At 38.7% G+C, this 23,177-nt stretch overlaps 1 protein-coding gene across 1 annotated transcript in view; it reads left to right on the top strand.

The window, feature by feature from the left end:
• The window catches only part of Antxr2 (ANTXR cell adhesion molecule 2), a 141,742-nt gene extending 123,504 nt beyond the window's left edge, over positions 1-18,238 (top strand). The window contains 1 exon segment of the mRNA NM_001398916.1: positions 16,324-18,238. Coding sequence (NP_001385845.1) covers positions 16,324-16,362 — 39 coding nt within the window. The 3' untranslated portion in view covers positions 16,363-18,238.
• Positions 18,239-23,177: the final 4,939 nt, after the last annotated feature.

The following is a 23,177-nucleotide window of genomic DNA, read 5'->3' on the forward strand; positions in this document are numbered from 1 at the left end:
TGTGTGTGTGTGTGTGTGTGTGTCTGTGTCTGTGTCTGTGTGTGTGTGTGTGTTGGCAGCACCAGACGTACTTTTCACTCACAGCTTGCAACCTACTTTATCATTTCTCCTCTGCCTTCCTGTCATCGGTCTCCATTGCTAGACATCACTCCATTGGTCTGTCTGACTTTTAAGAAAACGTTTTGTTGATATGTGTAATCATATTGCCCTTGTCTTTCTGTGTTTGGCTTCTGTGACTTTGCCTGACGTCATCCTGATTCAATCATGTTGTATTCTTTTTAAATGAAGAGTAACATCTTTTGTATATACCACATTTTCTTTTCCTTTAAAATTATGTTCATCTTAAAGAAATAAGTTGTATAAAACTGTTTTTCTTCCTTTTCTTTTAATCCACTGGTAGACACAGGTTCCTCCTATCTTTGGTTATTGTGCCTATTTCTGCCAGTATTTCTGTACACACAAGAATGCTGTTTTTCCCCACTCAGGCATGTGGATTGGCATAGGACTACAAATACAAAGACTTTATGTTGGATAAGACACAGTAACTTCACAACAGATTTTCTATATAAGAAATGTAATCGGACTTAGTTCATTTAAAAATATCTATAGACATGCTATGTGCAGCTGTCTCATTTGATGAAATTGATGTATTTTTGCAACGGAATAGATACTTTAGCATGCAAGTCTCTGCAGAGCTTTATAAATCCTCCTTTCCCTTTTCAGCTCAAAGTCAGAACTCGCCCTTTGCTTCAGTGTGGCAGTTTCTTCTCTTCCTGACTTGTGAGCACACATGCCCTTCAACCTGTGTAGTTGACATGTAGTCTGTGGGACAAGAACTGGGAACTCTTAAGATCCAGTTGGGTATGTTAGAAATGTGGTATAGAAAATTGTTTTATATAAAAGTGGTTGGATTGCTCTATTTTGATCAAATAAAACTTCCTGTTAACCCATTAACTGAAACCCTGAAAAACGTAACAGAAACGTGAGACTGGCTGGGTTGTCCATTGCTCTGTATGCTGTATGCAAATTCTCATCTATAAGTGTTTGTCACTTACGGTTGTCTAGCAATCGGCTTTGATCCCATAATCTTGGCAGTCGATGCAGCCATTGTTCTAAACATTATTTTTTTTTAACCTCTCCCAATTAAAACAGATATGACGTTGAAGCCATTTATCTAAGGACATTTTGATTGGTAATACTTCCTAAGCCCATCTGCTCTTAGACATAACTTGCCTTTCCCTTACAAGTGAAGGGCGATAAAGGAAAAAACTCCTTTTGAGATTCTCTTTGTCTGAAGAACTGCTGAATGATGCCGAATTGTATGCTAGACTCCGGCTCCTTGGGGCTTTCCTGTCCATAGACACTATGTGATCCAGCAGCCAGGTAGACATAGTTACATCGTTACCCTGATGCTGCCTGTCCCCTACAGCAGTTACTCAAGGGCTGCTTTGTAAAGATGCGTTGTTTTTGTTTGTTTTTTAATGCTGATCAAGGAAAACCAACTCCAGCCATATATAAAAAGCTCTGATGTAATCCCTTTGACTGTGGGAATGAGTTTCACAGGAAGACTGAGATGTTACCTATAGACGTGAATCCCTACAGGATGGTGAGATTGGAGAAAACCATTGTGCTCCCATTGGCATCTAGTTTTCTTGATATGCACGATTCGAGATCACTATAAAAGTAATAGGTTTGTATGGTGTTATCTTTTTAACCAATATTTGTGCCTGGAATTCAGATTTGCTTTTTCTTATTTCCATATGCTCTGTTTTAAACATATGTTAAGATGTTATTTAAAACTAGAAGCACTGAAAAAAAACCCACATAAAATATGTTTTCTTCATTATCCGAGGCTATGGTGCCATCATCGTTTGGAGTGGGAAAGAGAACGTGAAGTTATGTCTGTAAAACAGATTTTAGCAGCGCCAAATAGAATGCACAGCTGGCTGGCACTCTGCCAGGGGCACTGGCGTTCTCGGAAGAGATTGTTTGAAAAGGCGGATATAATTGGCCATTCTTGGGGGGTGCCAGCACCATAATGTTCACCCAGTGCTTTCCAAGTTCCAAAGATTAGTGTTGATTTTGCTGGAAAAGAATGTGATTAAAAAAAATACATTCCACATTTCAATCTAAAATGTATGCTGTTGCTGTTGAATTTCCGTATAGGTGCCGTTCAAATAAAACTACACTGTCATTTCACACAGCCTTTCGGTCTGTGTTTGGCTGTTTGGTGGAGTATGGCCTCCCAGTAACAGGTTTACAGTCATATTGTAAGGTCACATGACACATAATGCCTGATTTATCTGCTTCAGTCATCAAAGGGATATTTTCAAGTGATAAGTTGTGTGTGTCTATATGGCTGTGTGTGTGTGTGTGTCTCTCTCTGTGTGTGTGTGTGTGTGTGACTGTGTGTGTGTGTGACTGTGTGTGTGTATGTATCTGTGTGTATGTACATGTTTGCATATCTGTTGAGACCACAGATAAATCTTGAAATGTCTTCCCTTAAGAACTGTGAATCACAAACTGGGACAGGACCTCTCACTAACTTGGGGCTCATGAAAGAGGCTGGGATAGTTGAACAGTGAGTGGCCGTGACCCACCTGTGTCTCCTTCCCCAGGGCTGTTATTATAAATGTATACCACCAAGCCAGGCTTTTGTTTTAAATTTGGATTCCTGGGTGCAAATTCAGATTCTCTTCCTTGTACAAGCACTTTACAAACCGTGTCATAACCCCAGACTCTTCAAATGACAACAAGGCTTTGAAATTCAATCCAAAGAGCATGAACCTTACAAACTTTAGAATTTGTACCTTGCATTAGTTAAGACACCAAATGCACAAAACATCATCACCATCATCACCATCACCATTGCCGCCCCCCCACCATCATCCTTTAGTGCTTTTTTGTCTTTTATGATCCCAACTCCAAAGCCTGCCTGTGTTATGTTCGTGCTATAGATTACTAATGACTCTAGTCTTCCACTTCAGACAGAATAGCTCTGTTAATGAAATACAGGTAGGCACCTTCCTCATTCATTGTTAATAAGTACTGGTAATTGAAGTTAGTTTACCGAGTTAGGTTTCATTATTTTTAACTAATCGATTAATTGTGTGTGTGTGTGTGTGTGTGTGTGTGTGTGTGCATCTATGCCTGCCCTGAATGTGTATGTGTACCATATGCGTGGGAGCCTGTGGCAGTCAGAAGAGGTATATGATATCCTATAACTGTAGTTACACGTGGTTTTGAACTACTGTGTGGGTGCTGGGGACAGAACCTGAGTCCGATGTTAGAGCGGTAGGTGTCTCTACCTATTAACTCATTTCTTCAGCTCTGGGTTTCATTATTTCAAGAATAGTTTTGTTATTTTTTTAAATCCAAAATTAACGAATGTTTATAATTGTTAAAAATTGCTGTCAACTCTGAGCGCCTTTTGAAAACACTTGTCTCTGAAAAAAATCTGTACCAAGGGTTCTACATTCCCACTTTCCTATTTAATGACACGGATGAGAAACCCCTGATTCATAGTTTGGTTGCTGGAATTTTCACAGCATATGTGGCAGGGCTAGGCTACTGTGTCAAGGAGTGTCTTTCAATACTGATTAAATAACATGGACAGAGAGGGGAATAAATGCTCTTGCTAACTGCACCCTGTTAAGCCTCTGCATCCTGCCGTGAACAGTGGTGAGCTGTCCCTCATTTGCCCAGGTGGGTTGTACGTGGGTTTCAGAATTGCCATGAATCTGGAGTATCTACTTCCCTCCATTGTCTGTCTGCTGGTGGCTCCCACCATGAATCAGACCCAACCTCCTGCCATCTGCTGTGTGTTCAGGACTGACATCAAGGTCAGCTTCTCTAGGATGCCTGCTGTTGCCCGGTTTAGAACATTTGCATCCTGCGATCCCTCCATGTCTCTGCTGTGCCAGTCGCTGGGCTGCATCTGAAAATCCATATGACAAAAGAAAGCAGGAAGACTCTTGCCCAAGGGGTGCTGGTAGCTGTTGATTAATTACAAGGTAGTGAGTGGGCAGTGGCATGTAGGTCTGTAGACATGATTTTAGGCAAGCCGACCACTGCATGTTGTTTTATAGCTCACTAATCGTTGTGTTAGACAGAAAGTTTCAATATCCCTACCAAAAAAAAAAAAGATCAGTTATAGGAGTGAGAGAATGTTACTAGATAATTTAAATTTCAAGGCTGGTTTCATATTTCTCTAATTAATTAATTAAAGAAATTAATTCATATATAATTTAATTAATATTAATTTAATTAATAATTGAAATAATTAATTAATTAATGGAGATAGGTTCTGTCTATGAAGTCCTGGCTGCCTTGAAACTCATGATGTAGGCCAGGCTGCCTGAGAACTCACAGAGATCCACCTGCCTCTGTCTCCAAAGTGCTGGGATTACAGGCGTGTGTCACCATGCCAGCCTGTGACGTACACTTCAGCAACCACTCATTCATCCAGCATTTTATCAGCTGTACTACAGGGCGAGCACAGAATTGATACTTATGAGATAATAACAAAACAAAACAAAATATGCAAGCAAAATGAAAATGGAAAACTTTTTCATGGTGTTTGTAGTATATGAAAACAGGATGGGCAGGCTGGAAAGAAATACCCAAGAAACTGAGTGGGGATCCACTTTGTATGGAAGCACGAAGAATTGAGTTCAGATCTCCAGGGCCCATGTCAAAGGAAGACGTGGACACTGCTCCTGAAATCCCAGCATTGCAGGGTTGTAGAGAGAGCTGGGTCTCTGGGCTTGCTGGCCACCAGCCTTGGTGCAGGTTCAGTGACAGTCAGTGTCTCAAGGGAACGAACGAGGCAGACAGTGATGGAGCAGGACATCCAACACACGTGCAGATCTCATTCACACACGCACACGCAGACGCTCTCCATTATAATGTGCGTGCACATATACACTCACTCCTCTGTACTAAAATGTGAAAATAGTAGGAACTAGAAGAGTTATTATAATGCTTAGCCCACTGAACTAGCATCTAATTACAGTTTTTGTTTATTTGCTTTCAGAGAATGTTATGTTAGTAAATAACATTATTAGTAAAAATCATGTTTGCTTAAGATATTAGATATATTTCTCTATACTAACCTTATATTGATAATCATATCTTTATTTGTTTTGCTATTTTCTACCTATATGTATATGTATCTTTATATCTATCTATCCACACATCATACATCCATACATTCATACATCCATACATTCATACATGCACACATATATACATCTACCTGTGTATCCATAAATCTCATGATATGTCATTAATTTTATGCAATGTTTGACTGGCAGATAGGCTTGAACCTTAGGATCTGGCTTTCTAACATGCATAATTACACTGGTGTCACACCATGGTCAAATGTGTGCTGTGTTGTCACATCCAGTCACTCTTCATAACTTGATTTGACTTTAATCTCTTTGTTGTTGTTTTTGTTGTTGCTGTTATTGACATTTTTGAGTTTGTGGCAGATAGAAAACTATTCTTTGTACATAAAAACGTCTCCATACATCTTAATATTTAATTGCCTGTTATTGTGAAACATCCTTGTATCACGTCTCTAGTCATATGAATGTACCCATATACCACATAAACTCTTTAAAGGTTGAACATTAAAACTTTTCATTTTGTTGAGACTAATTGTATCTCCTGAAATGTTTACTATTTTCATAAACTTTTTATAATTGATACAAGTTATGTAGATTAGTGATAACCATGTTAATCCAAGGGTAACATTCATGCACATTTAGTTCTTTCAAAACTGTAACATGAAATTCCCTTTAAATGCCACTGTAGTGTCATTGCTCAGAGAATGGCATGTGTGCCACAGTGGCTGCCATCTTCCCTTGCAACAAAACCTCCATGGCTTGTTTTCAACGCTTATTTGGAACCTGTAAGCTGTTCTGCATACAGTCTTCATGTCTTACTAGCTCTAAGTTGGTGTACACAAAGTATTTAAAGTGTTGTTTGGGGTTTTCTTCTCCATGATCTCAACTTAGCAACAGACACAAAAGTTATCTGTCTGTTGCTCTAAGAAATTAGACCATATTAATCTGCATATATTCAAAATTAAACTCTGACCTTAGGAATGTGGATGCTTAATTATTAAACATAAAAGTAAACAGTTATTTAAGCTCAAGTTTCTCAAATGTGCTGAAAGTATTAAGAGCAAACATTTGCGGTCTCGTGGTTGAATTACCTTGTCATTACTATAAGACTATGAATCTTAAAGATATTTACTGAGACCTTACTGGATTGAAAGCAAACAGAATCACAGCAGCTAATTTTCCAGTTAAAGCTTTAGGAAGATCTTTCACATGACTAGAGAGATGTTTCGGCAACTTAGAGTGCTCCCCACCTCCCTAGTGACATGAGTTCTGTTCTGTGCTCCAATTTCAGATGGTTCACAGCTCGCCATTTCATCTCTAGGGGATCTGATGTTTTTCTAGTCTCTGGAAATGTCTGCAGCTACGTACATCCACCCACCAACAGACACAGACACATACTTTAACAATGTTGCTAATCCTTTACAAAGCAGTCCCCAGCTGTTCTTCAGATAGAAGCTTTAAGGTCCCATACACTCTGTAGCATTCTTCAGTGTTATTATTTATGAAGCATGTTTTCAAGCCTGTGTAAAATTTCTGTATTTGTTCTTTTGTGGAAGATCCTGCTAAATAACCAATACCATTCAAAACTGGGTAGAGATTTGGTTGTGTGATAAATAGTCAACAAGAGATGATTATTCTTGGAAAAGTTATCCTTGTAGAAAAGTCAACAGTCATAGAGAGCCTGGGATGAAGAGTCCCTGCTGGTCCTGTGGAGGAAGAAGGGATACAAGAAGAACAGAGAGTGGTGAAGAAATTGGGTTATGAGATCAGACAGGAAGCACTGGCTTTCAGTGTGGCAGAGGCACTTGGTCACCGGAAACCTTACATCACTAACTACTTATGTCCTCATTAAAAGCGAAGTTGTTTCACACAGAGAGGACATCCGCTTTCCTTCTCTTTAAGAGCAAATTGAACCAGGATGTTAAGTAACTTACATTAAAACAAAAACAAAAACAAGACAAAGGAGAATGTTTACAGACCTTAACAGACTAAAATACCCAAACTCCGAACATAAAATGTTACCCTCAGTTTCCACTCACCTTCTCGGATGTCTTTATTTCACTTAATTTTCTATAAATATGTGAATTATAGTTGATTTTTAAAAGTTGATTAGAACGTTCCATTGTCAGGCGCCTCACATTGTTTTGAAAAGCAGTCTGCTGTTACTGTTTCATTGTGCCCTTTCTCGCATTTCAGAGGATGAGAGGAAAGGAAAGCACATAGAGATGCTCTTATGATTTACTCTTATGTTCTGAAATTTTGCTGTAGTTTCCTGCATTTCTGTGCATTTATTCCACCAGGATGCAAAGAGCTTAGATTGTTCACAGGTCCTAGTGGACCTCAGCAGTTATTTCCCATTCGCTTCACATTTATTCCTCTTGGAGCAATGATTTCTCAAAGGATAGTAGTCACACACGTCTTAGAGATCCTGCACTAATTCTTATCTTGTTTTTCAATTTGAAAAAAACTGAAATTTCAAAATCGGCAAGCCTTTCACTGTGTCCAGTTTACATGAACATCAGTCAAGAATGCCAATTTTCATACGGTTTATTATTTGAAACTTATATTTCATTTGAAATACTCAATAGGCATACTATCGATTGTTATCAGTAGATTTTAAATAATTATTATAGTTATTGTTTGCTCATTTTGTTAGACTGTACTGTAAGCCACCTGTATTGGCTATGTTTCCTGTTGATTAAGGGACACATTTTCCTATTTCTTTATAACCATCATTATCGTTTTATACGGGACATTGTGAATATGTATTATATATATGATATATATGATATATATATAATAGGTGTCTCTGTGTATGTGTATATCTATCTTTTTAAATTAAATTAATTTGTTTTTACTTATTTACTTTACATCTTACTCACTGCCCCCTTCTGGTCACCCCATCTCATAATCCTTCTCTTCTTCTCTGAGCATGTGGGGGACCCCTGGGTATCCCCCCACCCTGGCACTTCAAGTTTCTACAAGGCTAGGTGCTTCCTCTCCTGAGGCCAGACAAGACAGCCCAGCTAGTAGAACACATCCTACTCTACAGACAGACAGCAGCCATTGAGAGAGCCCCCACTCCGGTTGTTCAGGATACACGTGAAGGTCAAGCTGCACATCTGCTCCATATAAACAGGGAGGTTTAAGTCCCACCCATGTATGCTCTTTGGTTGGTGGTTCAGACTTTGAGAACCCCAAGGGACCAGGTTATTTGACTCTGTTGGTCTTCCTATCCCCTTTGGGACCTGCAATCCTTTCTCTGTTTGACTGTTAACTACCTTAATTCGAGGTAAACTTATCTGCTTGCACTTACAGAGAGAAGAAAGAGAGGCAGGCGGATGACACTAACTGACATATTCTTTACCCGCGGAGTAACATGTATCACGCTCTCTGTCAGATTGTTGATAGGTACCTTCTCTGAGCTGCAGTCGTCTCAGACTTCATTGCTGGTTCCAACAGAGAACTGCACAGTAAGGTTAAGAATTTTCTTCAGTAGGCCTTTTCAATATGTCTCCTTTCTCTCTCTCTCTCTCTCTCTCTCTCTCTCTCTCTCTCTCTCTCTCTCTCTCTCTCATTTAGAGCCTGTCTGCAAACTTTTTGGATTGCAGGGCATGTTTAACAACTATGATCCTCTCGTACTTCATGCTGACCTTTTGAAGTTTTAAAAGCTCAGTCTCTCTCTATAAGGTATACGGACCCACGATTGCAGCCTTGCAATTTCCTTAGAGTTCATGTGAGCTTAGGAAGGATCATTTCAGTCCTTCAGTTCATAATTTGCACAGATATACCCTGGTGGCTGGGGAGACATCTGAGTACCTGAGGCTCTTATCCTCCTGTCCTTTTCCAAATTCTCAGTGAATGGCTTCTTTTCCCAGTGTTTCCCTGATAAGAAAATAGGGGAGAGTTCATCACCACATAGGTTTCAGTTGACTAATTCCTTTGATCTGTGACAGGGTATTTCCCACATTTGACAGGTTCAATGTTACACTTAGTGACACTGTTTTATTTGCAGAATGTTTATTATTATTATTATTATTATCATCATCATCATCATCATCATCATCATCATCATCATCAAGTAACTCTACCTCCAAAGTAAATTATTTAAATGTTTGAGTATCACATAATAAAGAGTGTATCCCCTTCTTTTGCTAAACATATTTCGGAGGCAATTAATCTCTTAAAAATATAGCCATATATGAATACAAATACATGCAATAACATTTTTAGAATAATATTATTTTCCTGTTGCCTATATTTTAGTTTATTAATTTCCCTCACAATGACAAACATTTGGATTATTTTACATTTTGTTTGCATTTTGTCTTGCATTACTTTTTTTATTTTTCTCTGTTTGTTTCTTCCTGTTGCATCGAGTGTATGCACATTTTGTGCATACCTTTGCACATTCATGGAGGCCAGAGGGTGACCACAGGCCTCTTCCTCAATTACTACCCACCTCAGTCTTAGAGTCAGTCTCTCACTGAAATTTGGGCTTACCATCTGATTAGACTACTGCCTAGTGAACTCCAGAGGTCCACTTGTTTGTGTCTCTTGACCCCTGTCCCCCGGCTCTAGGGTGGTGAAATGCACTACCAGACCAATGTTTTCTAAATGTATCTTGGGGAGCCTAACTCAGGTCCTTATGCTTGAGTGGCGAGCACTTTACCGACTTGGCCATCTTTCTCTACCTGTATTTTATATATAGTCTATTGTTTTAGTGGTGCCTTTTTATTTTTAATATTAACTAAGTCATAATCCAAGATCTAACTAAAATTAGGGAAATGTAAATTATTGCTATACTACCTATGATATAGCTAAAAAGCAAAGAGTAAGATCCGCAGAAATCTGTTTTGACTGCATACGTATGTAGTGCATCTTCTGGGTATCTACTCCCCACTATCATTTATTATGAAGCATAGCAGGGGCTTGCCAATAAGGACTTCCAGAAATCTGTCAAAATCATATCTATATCTACACGTAAACACACTCCCTCACACACAGAGATATTCTCTCTCTCTCTCTCTCTCTCTCTCTCTCTGTCTTTTTCTCTTACACACACATCTTGTGTTGCAATTACTAGCCTAGAAGGATCATCTCATCTCTTACTATGGCCGATGGTTTAGATGTTTCATTCACTGCCAACTACATGCTTAAATTTCAAAACCGTCACTAAACAAAACATTTGCAAAGTAAGTATTACTTATATTTATAGAGTTACAAAAAAATTTCACAGGTACCATGACAGAATGAAGAGACAGTTCTGAAGGTAAATTTTGGGCAAACAGAAATTCCTTTAGTAGCATAATTATGGTCTATATTAGATGGACATTTATAGATGGAACTTCAGTTAGAAAACTGTAGAATTGTTTTTCAACTCAAAATTCTTTCAGTTTTAGGCAACCTCATCTCTAGTTCATATTCTCTTTATGGGGAAGGGGTATATTCATTTTTCTTCAGTGTTGTATGACCAGTTACTCCAGGAAACTGGCATTTAAAGGGTCTTTGTGTTCTTTGGTCCCCCAAACATTAGTGCCTTCCTGAATGTCCCAGCTATGATCTCTATGTCTATGTGTCTGTGTGTTTGTGGTTTTGTTTGCTTGATTGTTTTTAATCATTTAAAATTTGGAATGGTGTTTACTATTGCACTGTGCATGGAGGTCTAGGGAGGTCTGTTTAGAAATGGAGATAAACGTAAATCAGCGCCTCTCCTTTGAAAAGTCTCACTAAAGTGCAGTTGTTTGCGTTGGCTTGTCGATGGATGTTTATGAGGCAAGCATAATCCTGTTATGGTTACAGCGGTGAAATACATCCTGTGCCGATAGCCAGTAAAGGGCCACGCGAACACTGACGCTGGTGGAATTTCAATGCTCCAGAGATAGGAAACACGGTGTCTGCTCTTGTAAATGCTGTGGCTACTGACCGCAGTGAAAATGGAGGTGAAATCAGGTTTTAAATACTTCGAAGAAACCATATCTCCTGAGACAAACACGCGGGTTCCCACTGCTCTCCTGTTCTCCTGTGTTGCTTTAGCTCCCTGTAGAACAGTTACGTTTCCGATGTTTTTCTTTTAGATTTCTTATTTATTGGGAAGCCCAAGAGAAGGGGTGTAGCTAATAATGATTTCTGGGAAAGTGTCAATAAGATAGGTCCTCACTCTGGAGATTTCTAGTTATTACCTGAAATATCACTTGAGCACCATTAAAGCTGTCAGGTCTGACTGCAAGTTTAGCCTTGTTACCATTTGTTGTCACTGGTATTTTATTCACGGTACGTTCTTGCTTGGTTCATTCTGTTCCTTCTTATGGTAAGCATTTGTAATAGAGTAAAACTTCACATGGACTCTGCTTTAAAGGGCAAGTTGAGAGAGAATGTTAACACATTTCCAGATTAGTTTTTGAGGCAGAGTATCACACACCCTCGATAGCAGCTGTACAATGGGTGCGTCTGACATTGACCTTGAACTCTTGCTCTTTTTGCTCTACCTCCAAGTTCTGGGTTACAAGTGGGCACCACCAGCCTTGCTATATTCCCAGTTTGTGATATTCGTATGGGGCCTTCTGTTTCCTAAAATTCAGTACAATTAGTCCATGTTCATTCTTCTGAATCAGCGGACGTATTTTCATAGAAGAATAGCATGGCTTCAGCATTCTGCATGTCTAAATGTCAGGTTCATGTTATCTGTGTCTTTGTAATTCAGGTTCAGTTCACATAAGTCATCATTTGGCATCTACATAGTACTATCTGGTACTTAATTCAAGGCTTCCAGAACAAAGGAGGGAAAGTAGGTGTGATGGGGCCTCTTAGAGGTTAAAGAGGTCTGTTGTTGGAGGGTTGTGAAGCTTAAGTTGCACTGGAATATTCTTTATGATTCTCTATGATTGGGAAGTGTGAGAATGAAGAAGTGTGCATTAGTTTATGCTTGCCTAACCTACACTATTTCTAAAGAAGTATTGAGAGAAAGTGTACACTAAAGCTTCAGCAGAAGAAAAATAGGGCAATGATTATGAGCCAAATTCAAGTTCAATCACATCAGAAGATGCACTGTAATAATAACTTGTTATTTTAAATTACCCTGCCCAGGAAGAGCTCCCTACAACCTAGGCAGAAAGGGAAAAGGACTAAGTTATATGGTTGTCTCTGTGTAACAAAGGGGAAGCCTGTGAGCTTAGCCTAACCTTTTCCCCAGCTCCAAGAAAACTGATTCTTTAATATCATCATCATTAACAGTAATTATCTAAGCTCCAGTCTTCTTCCTATATTCCCAATGGTCATACAGACTCTTTATGTTAATAAAACTTATAGAGATAATGTTGTAATATTGGAGATCTTTGAAGACATTTGTAAGAACTCTAAGGATAAAACAACATAAGGTCTGGTTAAATTTCTGTATTATTAGTCACTGCCTTAGTTAAGGTTTTATTGCTGTGAACAGACACCATGACCAAGGCAAATCTTACAAGGACAACATTTTATTGGGGCTGGCTTACAAGTTCAGAGGTTCAGTCCAGTATCGTCAAGGTGTGATCATGGTAGACTCCAGGCAGGCATGGTGCAGGCAGAGCTGAGGGTTTTAAATCTTGAAGGTTGCTAGTGGAAGACAAACCTCCAGGCCACTAGGAAGTGGGTCTGGTAACCCACACCCACAGTGACAGACCTATACCCACAGGGCCGCACCTTCAAATAGTGCCACTTCCTGTGTCAAGCATACGCAAACCATCACAGTCATCAAAGTCAAGTTTTAGTACAAAAAAATCTTTTGTTATAGACTTATAAGTTTCAAGCCTTGGGTGAAATTGTGTTTGAGACCTTTAAATGGACCACCCAAAGCCCTGGTGTCTACTGGGTAAGTGTAGATTCCACAGTAGTTTATGAACCACAGGATGAAAACACCACTGATGGAGAGAAACAGTTGGCTAATATTTCACTTAGTGCCTCCTCCTAAAAGAGAGTTTTGACAGTTGTACATGAATAACAGATTCTTAAACTATTTTGCTATGTACCTTTGAATATTTTGCATTATTAATTGAACAGAGAAACACATGCCTTAGTTAGCAATGTGGCTAAAACATTTGATGCATAAAAACTGCAGTCTCCCTCTTCCAGATAGCCATAATGAAGCACCAAGGTATAATTAGGGTGACCATGTATTTACGTTCATATCAACAATCATATAATCTTGCTAGATGCCTCAACAGCCTTCTTATCAATGATATTTTATCCTGATATTTAGGGTAAATATGAAGAAAAACTCAAAAACGAAGAAAAACTCTAGATTGTAGCTATTGCAGTGTTAACTAGAGATCATACATTTACAGAACATGCTGAGTGTAGATTACAAGATTTACTAGTCGATCAGCTGATTCCACACACCTGCACCCTTGAGCTGACATGCGATTCAGACAGGTTCACCCTGATGTTAACTGTCAGATGCAACCCAGACAAGAGAATGAACCCACCACATGTGGGATGATCTCTGACAGAGCAGTTAATAGTGGTTTCCAAAAGCAAAACATGAGTAGATGTTGGGGTTGGCTTTTAACAACCTGTAAACAAATAGTACTGTAAAGAATTTTAATCGTAACTGACCTTATTTTGGGGGGGCTGAATTAATTCTTTGAAAAATTAATATTTCTTTTAAAGTGGCTAAATATACAAGTGTACAGAATGTGTAGTAATGAAAAGTAAGAGGCCATGGACAGTCCCACTACTCACAGCTGACTGGTAACCTGTCTGCTAGTCTTTAACTTTACAGACACATATTTGCACGGTTATGATCATGTATACATAAAAGTAGGCATTCTCTTTTAAATACAATTTTCTTCATATTTTAAAGATTCTTATTTAGTGGCCATGCGGTATTGAGCTAGATGAGTCATAATTTGTTTTCTGAATGGTTGAGCAGAAATACGAATTGAAATTATCGCTTTCCTGTTACAAAAGTCCTATGGCGAATATGTTAGCCATTTTGCTGCTTTGCAGTCCTAACATGAGAGCCGAGGGGTGGTGGTAGTTGTCCCGAGATAAAGTATTGTTTTCAGACCATTTTTGCATAGTCGCTTGCCATATAGATTTTTCCAATTTATACTTCTATTTAAATGGTATGTTTGTGTCCTTGCCATAGATACTCAGTAATTAGATAATGTGTTCAATATAAGGTAGCGAAGAACAGTATGCCTTAAAAGAACGGCGGTTTTATTCCTTTAAAATTACACCTTTTATTAGATAAATAATGCTGACCTAGAAAGATCGTACAATATGATGTCAGTTATCGACATAGAAACACCTTCCTTACATGCTAGAAACATTTATTTTAGGTTGATTGGGAATGGTCTGGTTTGGAATTAATTTGCCTAATTGATTTCAATTTATTGAGAAACATCCAATGACTTAATATCTGAAATATCACATTGAATTTATACTGTAGCGTTTGAATGATCACAGTGAATTTATAATGAGATATACTGTAAAATACTTGCAGAAGGTCTAAAGGCCTAAAGTCACTGGTAAATTTTTGTTTGTCCTCCCCAGATTTGGTTTCTTCAAATATTTGGAAAATTCTACCTTTAATATTTTCCCATGCAAAATGAATAAATTAAATCACAGCTCCCTGGATTTCAAGGAGTTCTATATCCCCAAAGCAAAAGAAAAAAGTGTATTCGTAAATCATGTTAAAAATAATGAAGTGTTATGACATGAATATAACTTAATTTTTATTGACAAGTATTATTATCACTTAAACAGGACTCAGTCATTCGTAGGTCATCAAATTCAAGTTGGTTGTATCAACACATAAACATAAAATATGGGTACTGTCCAAGGCATCAGAAAAGAATATGTGCATTTCATGGACTGCTAGAGGATGACCCCAAATCCAGAAAATTAGTTAGATAACTATTGACACAGAAATTCAAAAACCAAGAAAATTAAGTTATGTGCTCATAGTAACAAGAATGATTTATGATATATGTCATGTACTGTTATCTGAAACTTATTCCACCTCATTCAGATGCTAGGCACAAACCAATAAAATTAGCATTTGAAGATATATTGTTGCTTCCGAAATCATGTAGAGGACAAAACTTTGATGGACAATTGCCTTTTAGCAGACATTGTGAAAAACTCTAGTTCTTTTCGTTCTTTGCTGTTTTCTGTTTTCAAAAAAATGTCTGAAATCCCTAAATTTGTTGGGCAGTTGTGTTCCAAAGCAAAATGGACAAAACCCCAACCTTTTATGTTCTAACTTCTCTTCTTCCACAATATTTTTTAAGTTTTTTGAATTTCCCCCCATTCCATGTATTCCAAATAAGTGCTCACATTATGGGAAACTAGCATGAAGAACTTTGGAGAGCAGATGTAACAGCAAATGGAAGTCTTAATTGCATGATAATTCTGGCCTAAACAAGGAGAGAGTAGGCTAGATTTGGCCAGTGGAGGACTCTGGACAGAAGTCACGTGTCACAGTCAACAGTTTTATAGGAAAGGGGGAGGGGAGAGTCTTTATCAACAATTGGATGTTTTGTTTTCAAATAATTATTGGGTTAGTAGATTATTCTATAAATCAATGTATCTACATGACCTTCACTCAAGTGTTCAGAAACTGGGCTGGCAAATACTCTTTAAAAATACACAACCCAAGTAAATAGTCTTAATATCTATAGAGGTGTGAGAGGTGGGTCAGCAACCTAGGATGTGATCCAGAATAAGGTACAACACAAAGAAAGCATCTATATTCAACCTCAGGTTTCCTTGCCCTTGGTTTTAATGACCTCTTTAATATGCTCCTCATGTATACATTTTAGAATCGCTGGATCGCATAGGAAGGTCCGTCCATTTTACTTCATCATAGAAATGTACAAGGTGACGTTATTGATACTTTGATTTCTATGACAACAACGCCACATTTCAGACAGCACTCTGGATGTTTGAATTCCATGTTGATTTTCTTTTTTGGCGTGGGTTTTAGCATACCATCAAATAAGTAAACTTTCTGGACACAATAAATAAAATAAAATGAGATAAAACCAGCCATATCGTCTTGAGCCAGGGAGAATGATATGACTTTGTGACGGATGTGGACATTGTTCTGGGCTTGGGTACCATTAGCTACAGCTTGCTATAGAAAGTAGATGTTCCTTGACTTTTAAACACCTGCTTCATTATTTCACCATGGATTTCCTTCTTCCCTCAGGGACGGTGCATAAACTTCTCCCGAGTTCCACATCAATAAGACGGGAAGCAAGAAGAATGAGAAGAATGAGAAGAAGACAGCGTTTCTTCATGATGCTGATTTCCAACAGAATGGACAGTCTAGTGCATCTCGGAAGCTCTTGGGACAACAGCCCATTTTCTCTCTGTCAGGAAATGTTTCCTCTGCCTTCTGCTTTCTGTACACCAAACATTTTCAAACACTTGTTCTGCCATCGACAAGAGAGTTGATGAAGGTCGTCGGGGATAGCCCATGACTCACGACACTGAAAATCCCAAGGAATGTTAATTTGCATGCTACAGTTTATGCAAAGCTCCTTTGACTGTGTAGGAGGACAAAGCAGACACTTTGACGATGTGAAGATACCAAAGCCAGAACTACACATCTACCAGCCACGAAGGTTTGCAATGGAGAACGGTACTTTGGACATAGACGTGTGGCGCATGTGCTTTTGTTTGGCCCAATCTTTAGCTACAAGCAAAACATGAAATTTCCCACCAGGCTAAACAGATAATGGAGCCCACTGCCTTGTAGCTATGTCAGCGAGCAAAGCCCTTCCAAGTTGTCCTCCATTACTTTGTGCCTTACAGGAAATTTCTGACTAGAAGATCTTGTCACCGTTACACTGAAAGTGCTCACGCATGACAAAATGTAGGCGAGACGCCCCAAGGTACTGGATGCAAGCAGGATTTTGCCCTTTAGTTTCCCAAGACACCTTTCTTTCATTATGCACTTGAGACAAGAGAATTAATAGAGCGTTAATTCAACAGGAAGACCGCCTCTAACCATAGACCTGGAGCACACAGCATAAGGACTTGTGATTCAAGACCTTGTCCCCAGCCTGTGTAGATCCCCCTTCTCAGCGTTTGGGTGTTTAGCCGTGCGTAAAGCATTAGTATCTGTAAACAAAACACCTAGGTGTTTGTTTGGCTTTTAATTTAAGGAAGCTGTATCCACAAAGCTTCCGCTCAGGGTTTTCTCCTTCCTTCCAGTCTCCGAGGGCTCTTCAGCGTCACAAGCCAGCAACTCTCTTTGCATGAAAATTTCAAAGTTTAATTAATATAATTAAAGGCAACAGCAAGCACCAGCCTGTGAAGATTTTGCTCATCTTTTTTATGCCTTTTGACATTGAATGACCTATCACTGTGTGCATGTTACTTAGCGATCAAGGAGCCCCGCACCTCCGTTGTGATTCAGCCTGGGAAAGAGACCTCCTCCCTTCAGTTTATAAATTAAAAGCAGGAGGGGCGCCATCAGAAAGCGTCGACAATATACATACTATAAATTTTTTAGAAATATCAACATCGTGTCACATCAGCGATGCCAAATTATGTTAGCGTGAGCAGAAACACGGTGGGGGAGGAAGCGGTAGCAGCTGAAGGAAATAGCTCAGATAATCCAGTCACTTTCGATACTGTACTTCAGATGCGAAATGGATATTCGACTGGAAACCTGACAAAGCGCGCCTGCTTTGATGTGAACTGGTATAGACAATGACCAGCGGCCGGGTCAGTGGGATGTCTCTCTGTGAGCACGAAGGCTTATCAAATGACACTAAAAATAAGTTCAGCCACCGTCACTTGGGAAGGGAGAAGGCGAACATTTCATGTTTGGCGGGCATGTGTGTGCACAAGATGGAAAGAGCGCTTTAGAGCATCCTCATCTAATTACCCACGTTGTGCTCTCCATGGTAATTTCCAAGGACCGCAGTGATCCTCTTCACTGGCGTCCGGGTCTGTGGCACTGCTCCAAGAAGCCTTACGCGCACACACAAATAAACAAATGCACACACACACACTCTAGCTTCGATCTTTTTGCGCTACCTTATTTATGTCACCGACTGGCTGGATCCAGAAGTCACACCTCTCCATATTAGTGAATAAAAATTTTACCCGTGTCTCTGGTGATTGGTTTCTTTAAGCTCACATAGAGCTGACACTTTCTTGGGTTGCACACACAACTGTCCTGGTTAGTCACAAGATGGAATTCTATTCCATTGTAAAATGTCCAGTGCGTTCACAGTTGATTCACGGTTGGTGCTATGGGAATAATCTGTCTGTGCACACAGAAGGCTGCTAAATCTACCCAACTCTTCCTGTAGTGAGCCTTCGTAGACATTTGTTCTGTGTCTGCCTCGAAAGCAGGACCTATGGCCACTTTCCCCAAAAGGCATTTTATTTCTGATGCGGGCACACCCATTGGAGATATTTTAAGAGCCTCAGAAATTACTACAGAAGTTCTGTCTGTGTTTCTTTGGTAACCACTTCAAATTTCTACAGAATCGTGTAGCATATTTGCACCACGAGGGATGTAAACAAACCTCTGCCTTTAAATGGCAAAATAGCTTTCTTGGGATTCGCTGCACCGGCTGGAGATGTGCAATAAAAATACAACAAAGAGCTGTAAATGGAGAGGGCGGGTCGCGCGTCTGTTTTTAAAATTCATCTTCTTGGCAAAGGACATGGAGAATCTCTACGCAACACTATTCATACTTAGCAGTAGCTCCTGTGGGATTGATCTGGACACGGTGTCAGTTGAGATCTCCTCCTCTGTGTAAACACATGAGTCTTGTCCATCATCCATTTGTGTTGCATAAGGTTGCAGAAGCAATTAAGTGGGAAATGACTCCTAACTTATGTGTCTCCTCTGCCTAGAAAGAAAGTTTTGAAGGCATCTATATATATTTCATAACAATGTCTGTTCTTTATGGATTTGATCCATAAATATTTATCTATCTGAAAACTTTGATACTTGGAATGTTTTCCGTAAAGCATTTGGTGCTCCAAGAAGAAACATTTGGTGCTAAAGAGTCGCAGCTCTGATGCCTTCCCCCAAGTTAATTCTATTTTAAAAATTTGTATTTCCTTCCCAATGAAATGCAGAGTAAAACTTGAGAGTCTCCATTGACTAGGGAGCAGCATCTGTCATCTATGGCTAATTACTATTTTGTTCAGAGTATATAAGGCTTAAAACCTTATATTTCACATTGTTAAGAACTTTTTCTTATATTTCCCATGAACTTTGTCCTGATGATTTAAAAAACAAACCACTCACTATTTTTTTAAAAAAATAAATCCTTATCGGATGTAAGTCCGATGAGTGTCTCTATGAACTGAAGTTCATTAGCTGAGTGCCTCTGACTCGTACTTACTGTTCAGAGGTAGACTAATTTCTTTAAGATTGAAACACTATCTGTATTGCAGTGAGCGATTTGATGGAGACATTCCTAGTTGATTGGCTTACTGATATTATGTTTGAAACCTCAGGAGACAAAGTATAATAAGGTTCTAATACAAGTATTACAATTTCTTCCCTTTTGTATTCTGGGCAACTTTTATTAATTTCCATTCCTATTGTATTAGGAAATTTATTACAATTTAATTACTACTCTCAAGGTGGTGTGTATACACACGTAGGGAAGATGTATAACACACACACACACACACACACACACACACACACACTTTAAGTGCTTAGACTAATCAGTATATCGGTCGTACAGTTAAAGCCGTAGGCTCACAGAGCTAGAAAGTGCTGTCTGTCGTCAGCGTAGCTACAGTGAAGTCTCATTAGATTAGTGTTGTCTAGTCAATTTCTACGGAATATTCTGAGAACGTTTTAATTTTAGTATATTTCTATATTTACTAGAATTTTATTCAGTCAATTGGGTAAAAGAATGAATAAATTTATTGAAAACTCATAATGTGGCAGGCCTCTTGCTGTTTTGTAAAATATATTTTTGTACTCCTGCCAGAAGAAAATTCCAATATGAAAGTACAAGGTATAGCACGTACATCTCTATATAAATGTTCTTGTATACATCGCTCTACTCATTTCTCAGATTGGAAAGCAGATAGGGAGGTTCTACAAAGACACCTAGTGAGCAGCTGACTGGCTTGCTTGAGAGGCCAACCCTTCAGTCATACCAAAGGTTCCTCCCAGTTCTTAGGGTTGCATTAAAATGAGGAAGTTTTCAGTATTTATATGAAATTTGTCATGAGTGCCTTCTTCCTCGTAAAGTTAGGTAGTATTAACTCTGTAAACTGCCAGTTTAGTTATGGAAAAGACACTGAACTATAACGTATAACTTGACAATTAGTCATAATGGAGCAATTTCTTAGTTAATATTTTACAGGAGAATTTGTTAGAGCAACTGGTGCTATAGTCAATGTATGACAAAAGTCTCTGAAGAGGAGCAAAACATCATCGACAAATGTATTAATACAGTCCGTTCTGGTCTTACGGTCTCACTGGGTGTCTCAAATGCTCACATAAAGAGGCAAAAGAAAAACCCTGTTTTGAAGTACTCATGAGATAGTTTATGTATTACAGAAATTTAAAATGTACACTTTCCCCCAGTCAACACTGGACAAAAGACAAAGCAAAACAAATAAAGATCACACTTAATCAACAATAACTATGCCCATGTTGTGTTGCCCATAGCACATAGTGGGAACTGTTTTGTTGAGTGATTTAGTGTCTGGGATCTGTGGTCCATTCACATAGTGAGCCTTGCACAGACTTGGCCTGGTTTTAATGCAGAGGATTATTGTAAGAATTCCATGCCTGCTAAATCCTGTGTTTTGTCTTCTAATCATTGTAAAGTTATTTGTATCTCCGATGAGTTATCTTTGCAAGATTGCAAACCTTAGTCATAACGTAGACTAACGTTTAAACATGGCTAAAATGTATATTTAAGTATGGTCAACCTAACTAGAAATATTAGAAACTATTAAAAGTAAACACGTCTCCTTCAAGAAGGAAATGACACGATGATGACAACAATTTACATGTGAATGAAAGGGACCGAGGACTTTCAAAGCCAGAGTTGATTAAGGAAGCTGTTGAGTCATGTGCTTGATTAGGACCAGGTCTAAATCTCATGGCAGGCTCGTGGGTTCCACCATCTGATTTGTAACAGTAACCAGAGAAAAACTCAGCATGTGAAACTAAACTGACCAGTTCTAGCAGATGACATCCATGAACGAAATTTTGACTTGAAACATTTTCTGATGTGAAATCAGACAGTTACCATGATCACGCTCAAGTTCTCTTCAAGTTCTTTTACTTTTTAAAACATCTTTTTAATTCTAAAAGTTTCTGCTAATTAAACAGAGCAATGACAGACCTTCGTTTTCTTTAAATACTTTGTTTGTGTGAGGCTGTCACACAGAAGGAAGGATTACATTTTAAACAATATGCTCAAGTGTAAAAATCTTCAACAAATTCTTAATGTTTTTTTGCCGGAGAAATTTTGAGGAGTTTTGTAATAAGCATCTTGAGCCTCCTGTAAGGAGAAAGATATTTCAGGAAATTGGAAAGAATTGTAAATTAAAGAAGCTATTGGGGACTGCATCATGACCTATAGTGTACCTCTGAGGAGATTCAGTCGCATACAGCACAACACTAAATAGAAATTTATTGAGGCCTCCTGGTTGCCTAACATCACCAGACCAATGCTTTCAAAATGGAAGTTCTCATCAAATGACAGGGAAAAGCTGATTCACTGGGCTTCCTGGATTCATACAGTGCATTTCTCAAGTTCCTCACATAGGGCCTAATGAACAGGCTGGGGGTCAATTTTCTTTAAAAATATTTCCCGTAGCTTCAAATATCAGTTGATATATTTCACCTCAAGGTTATAGTCACATATGCTTATAATTTCTGGCTTTGAGAAACTAACTCTCCATATCGACTAAACTGAGCAGAGATGGCATATTTCCCTTACCCATGGCTACTGTACTAAAGTTCTACAAATTTAGTGTTCCAAATAGAACACGAATTTATTTTCTCCCTGACTTCCTTTCTTTGCCCTCCTCAGCTTCTATTGCCGCCTACAATCTTTGGCTTCATCTGCCTCAAAGCACCTCACACCAACCTCCTACAGCCATCACAGCAGCAGTGTCTCTGATCTGCTGGTGCCATATGGAGACCATTGCAACCGTCCTGTGTCTAGTCATCTAGTTCAGCATGAACGAGCCTATAGGCTTCCCCTCCCCATACAGAGACACAATCATTAGCTCCAGGAAGACACGAATGTTGGGAGGGTCATTTTTTAGCCCACTGCAAATTAAAAAAAGTTTCCTTTTTAAGTAAATTATTACTTTTTACCCATCACCATAAGAAACATACAAGCTAGGCTCAACTTTCCGTTTTAAATCCACCCCTATGCAAATTCATTATCTTGCTATGCCAATATTGGAGCCAGGAGAGAACTCTATTTGTCCCCATTCTTTGATTCTGTGCGTTTTGTATTTTACTTGAGGCTTCATACAATGAAATGGAGCTAAGGGTTACACTACTGGAACATGTTTGCCAGATGAGAGGTCTCCCAGGAGATGCAAACATGTGGTCAGAGTTTTGTTTCCTTCAAAGCTTTTGTGCAATAGGCCCGTAAGTTAACAAAGTTATTCCTGGAAAACTCTGTGCTGTCACTCTGAAAAACATTTAAGAAAGTATTTAAATATCACCAAGAGACTATGGACGAAAATACATTGATATTCTAATGCTAACATCAGTAATAGACATATGGACTTAAACAGAACGTCCTCCCACCTGTTAACTGTTTTTAATCCATAATTAAGAATGTTCTCATGAGAACTTGTTTTAAAATCGAAGCACATCTATATCAAATATTGGTAAGCAGCAATTATAAAGATATTCAAAGGAGTGATAAAGTATAAAGTAGCAAAGGTAAGAGGAGTAAAAGTCTAGATAGATTGAATTGCTAGAAACAAATTATTAATTTTGATCCAGGCGGTAGGAGTCATTTTTGCATATTTCAGATTTTATGTCAACACATGCACACTTTTAAAATAGTCCATTTACACGTTTTA

This window comes from Rattus norvegicus, chromosome 14 (assembly GCF_021556685.1).
Source record: "Rattus norvegicus strain SHRSP/BbbUtx chromosome 14, alternate assembly SHRSP_T2T, whole genome shotgun sequence".
NCBI lineage: Eukaryota > Metazoa > Chordata > Mammalia > Rodentia > Muridae > Rattus > Rattus norvegicus.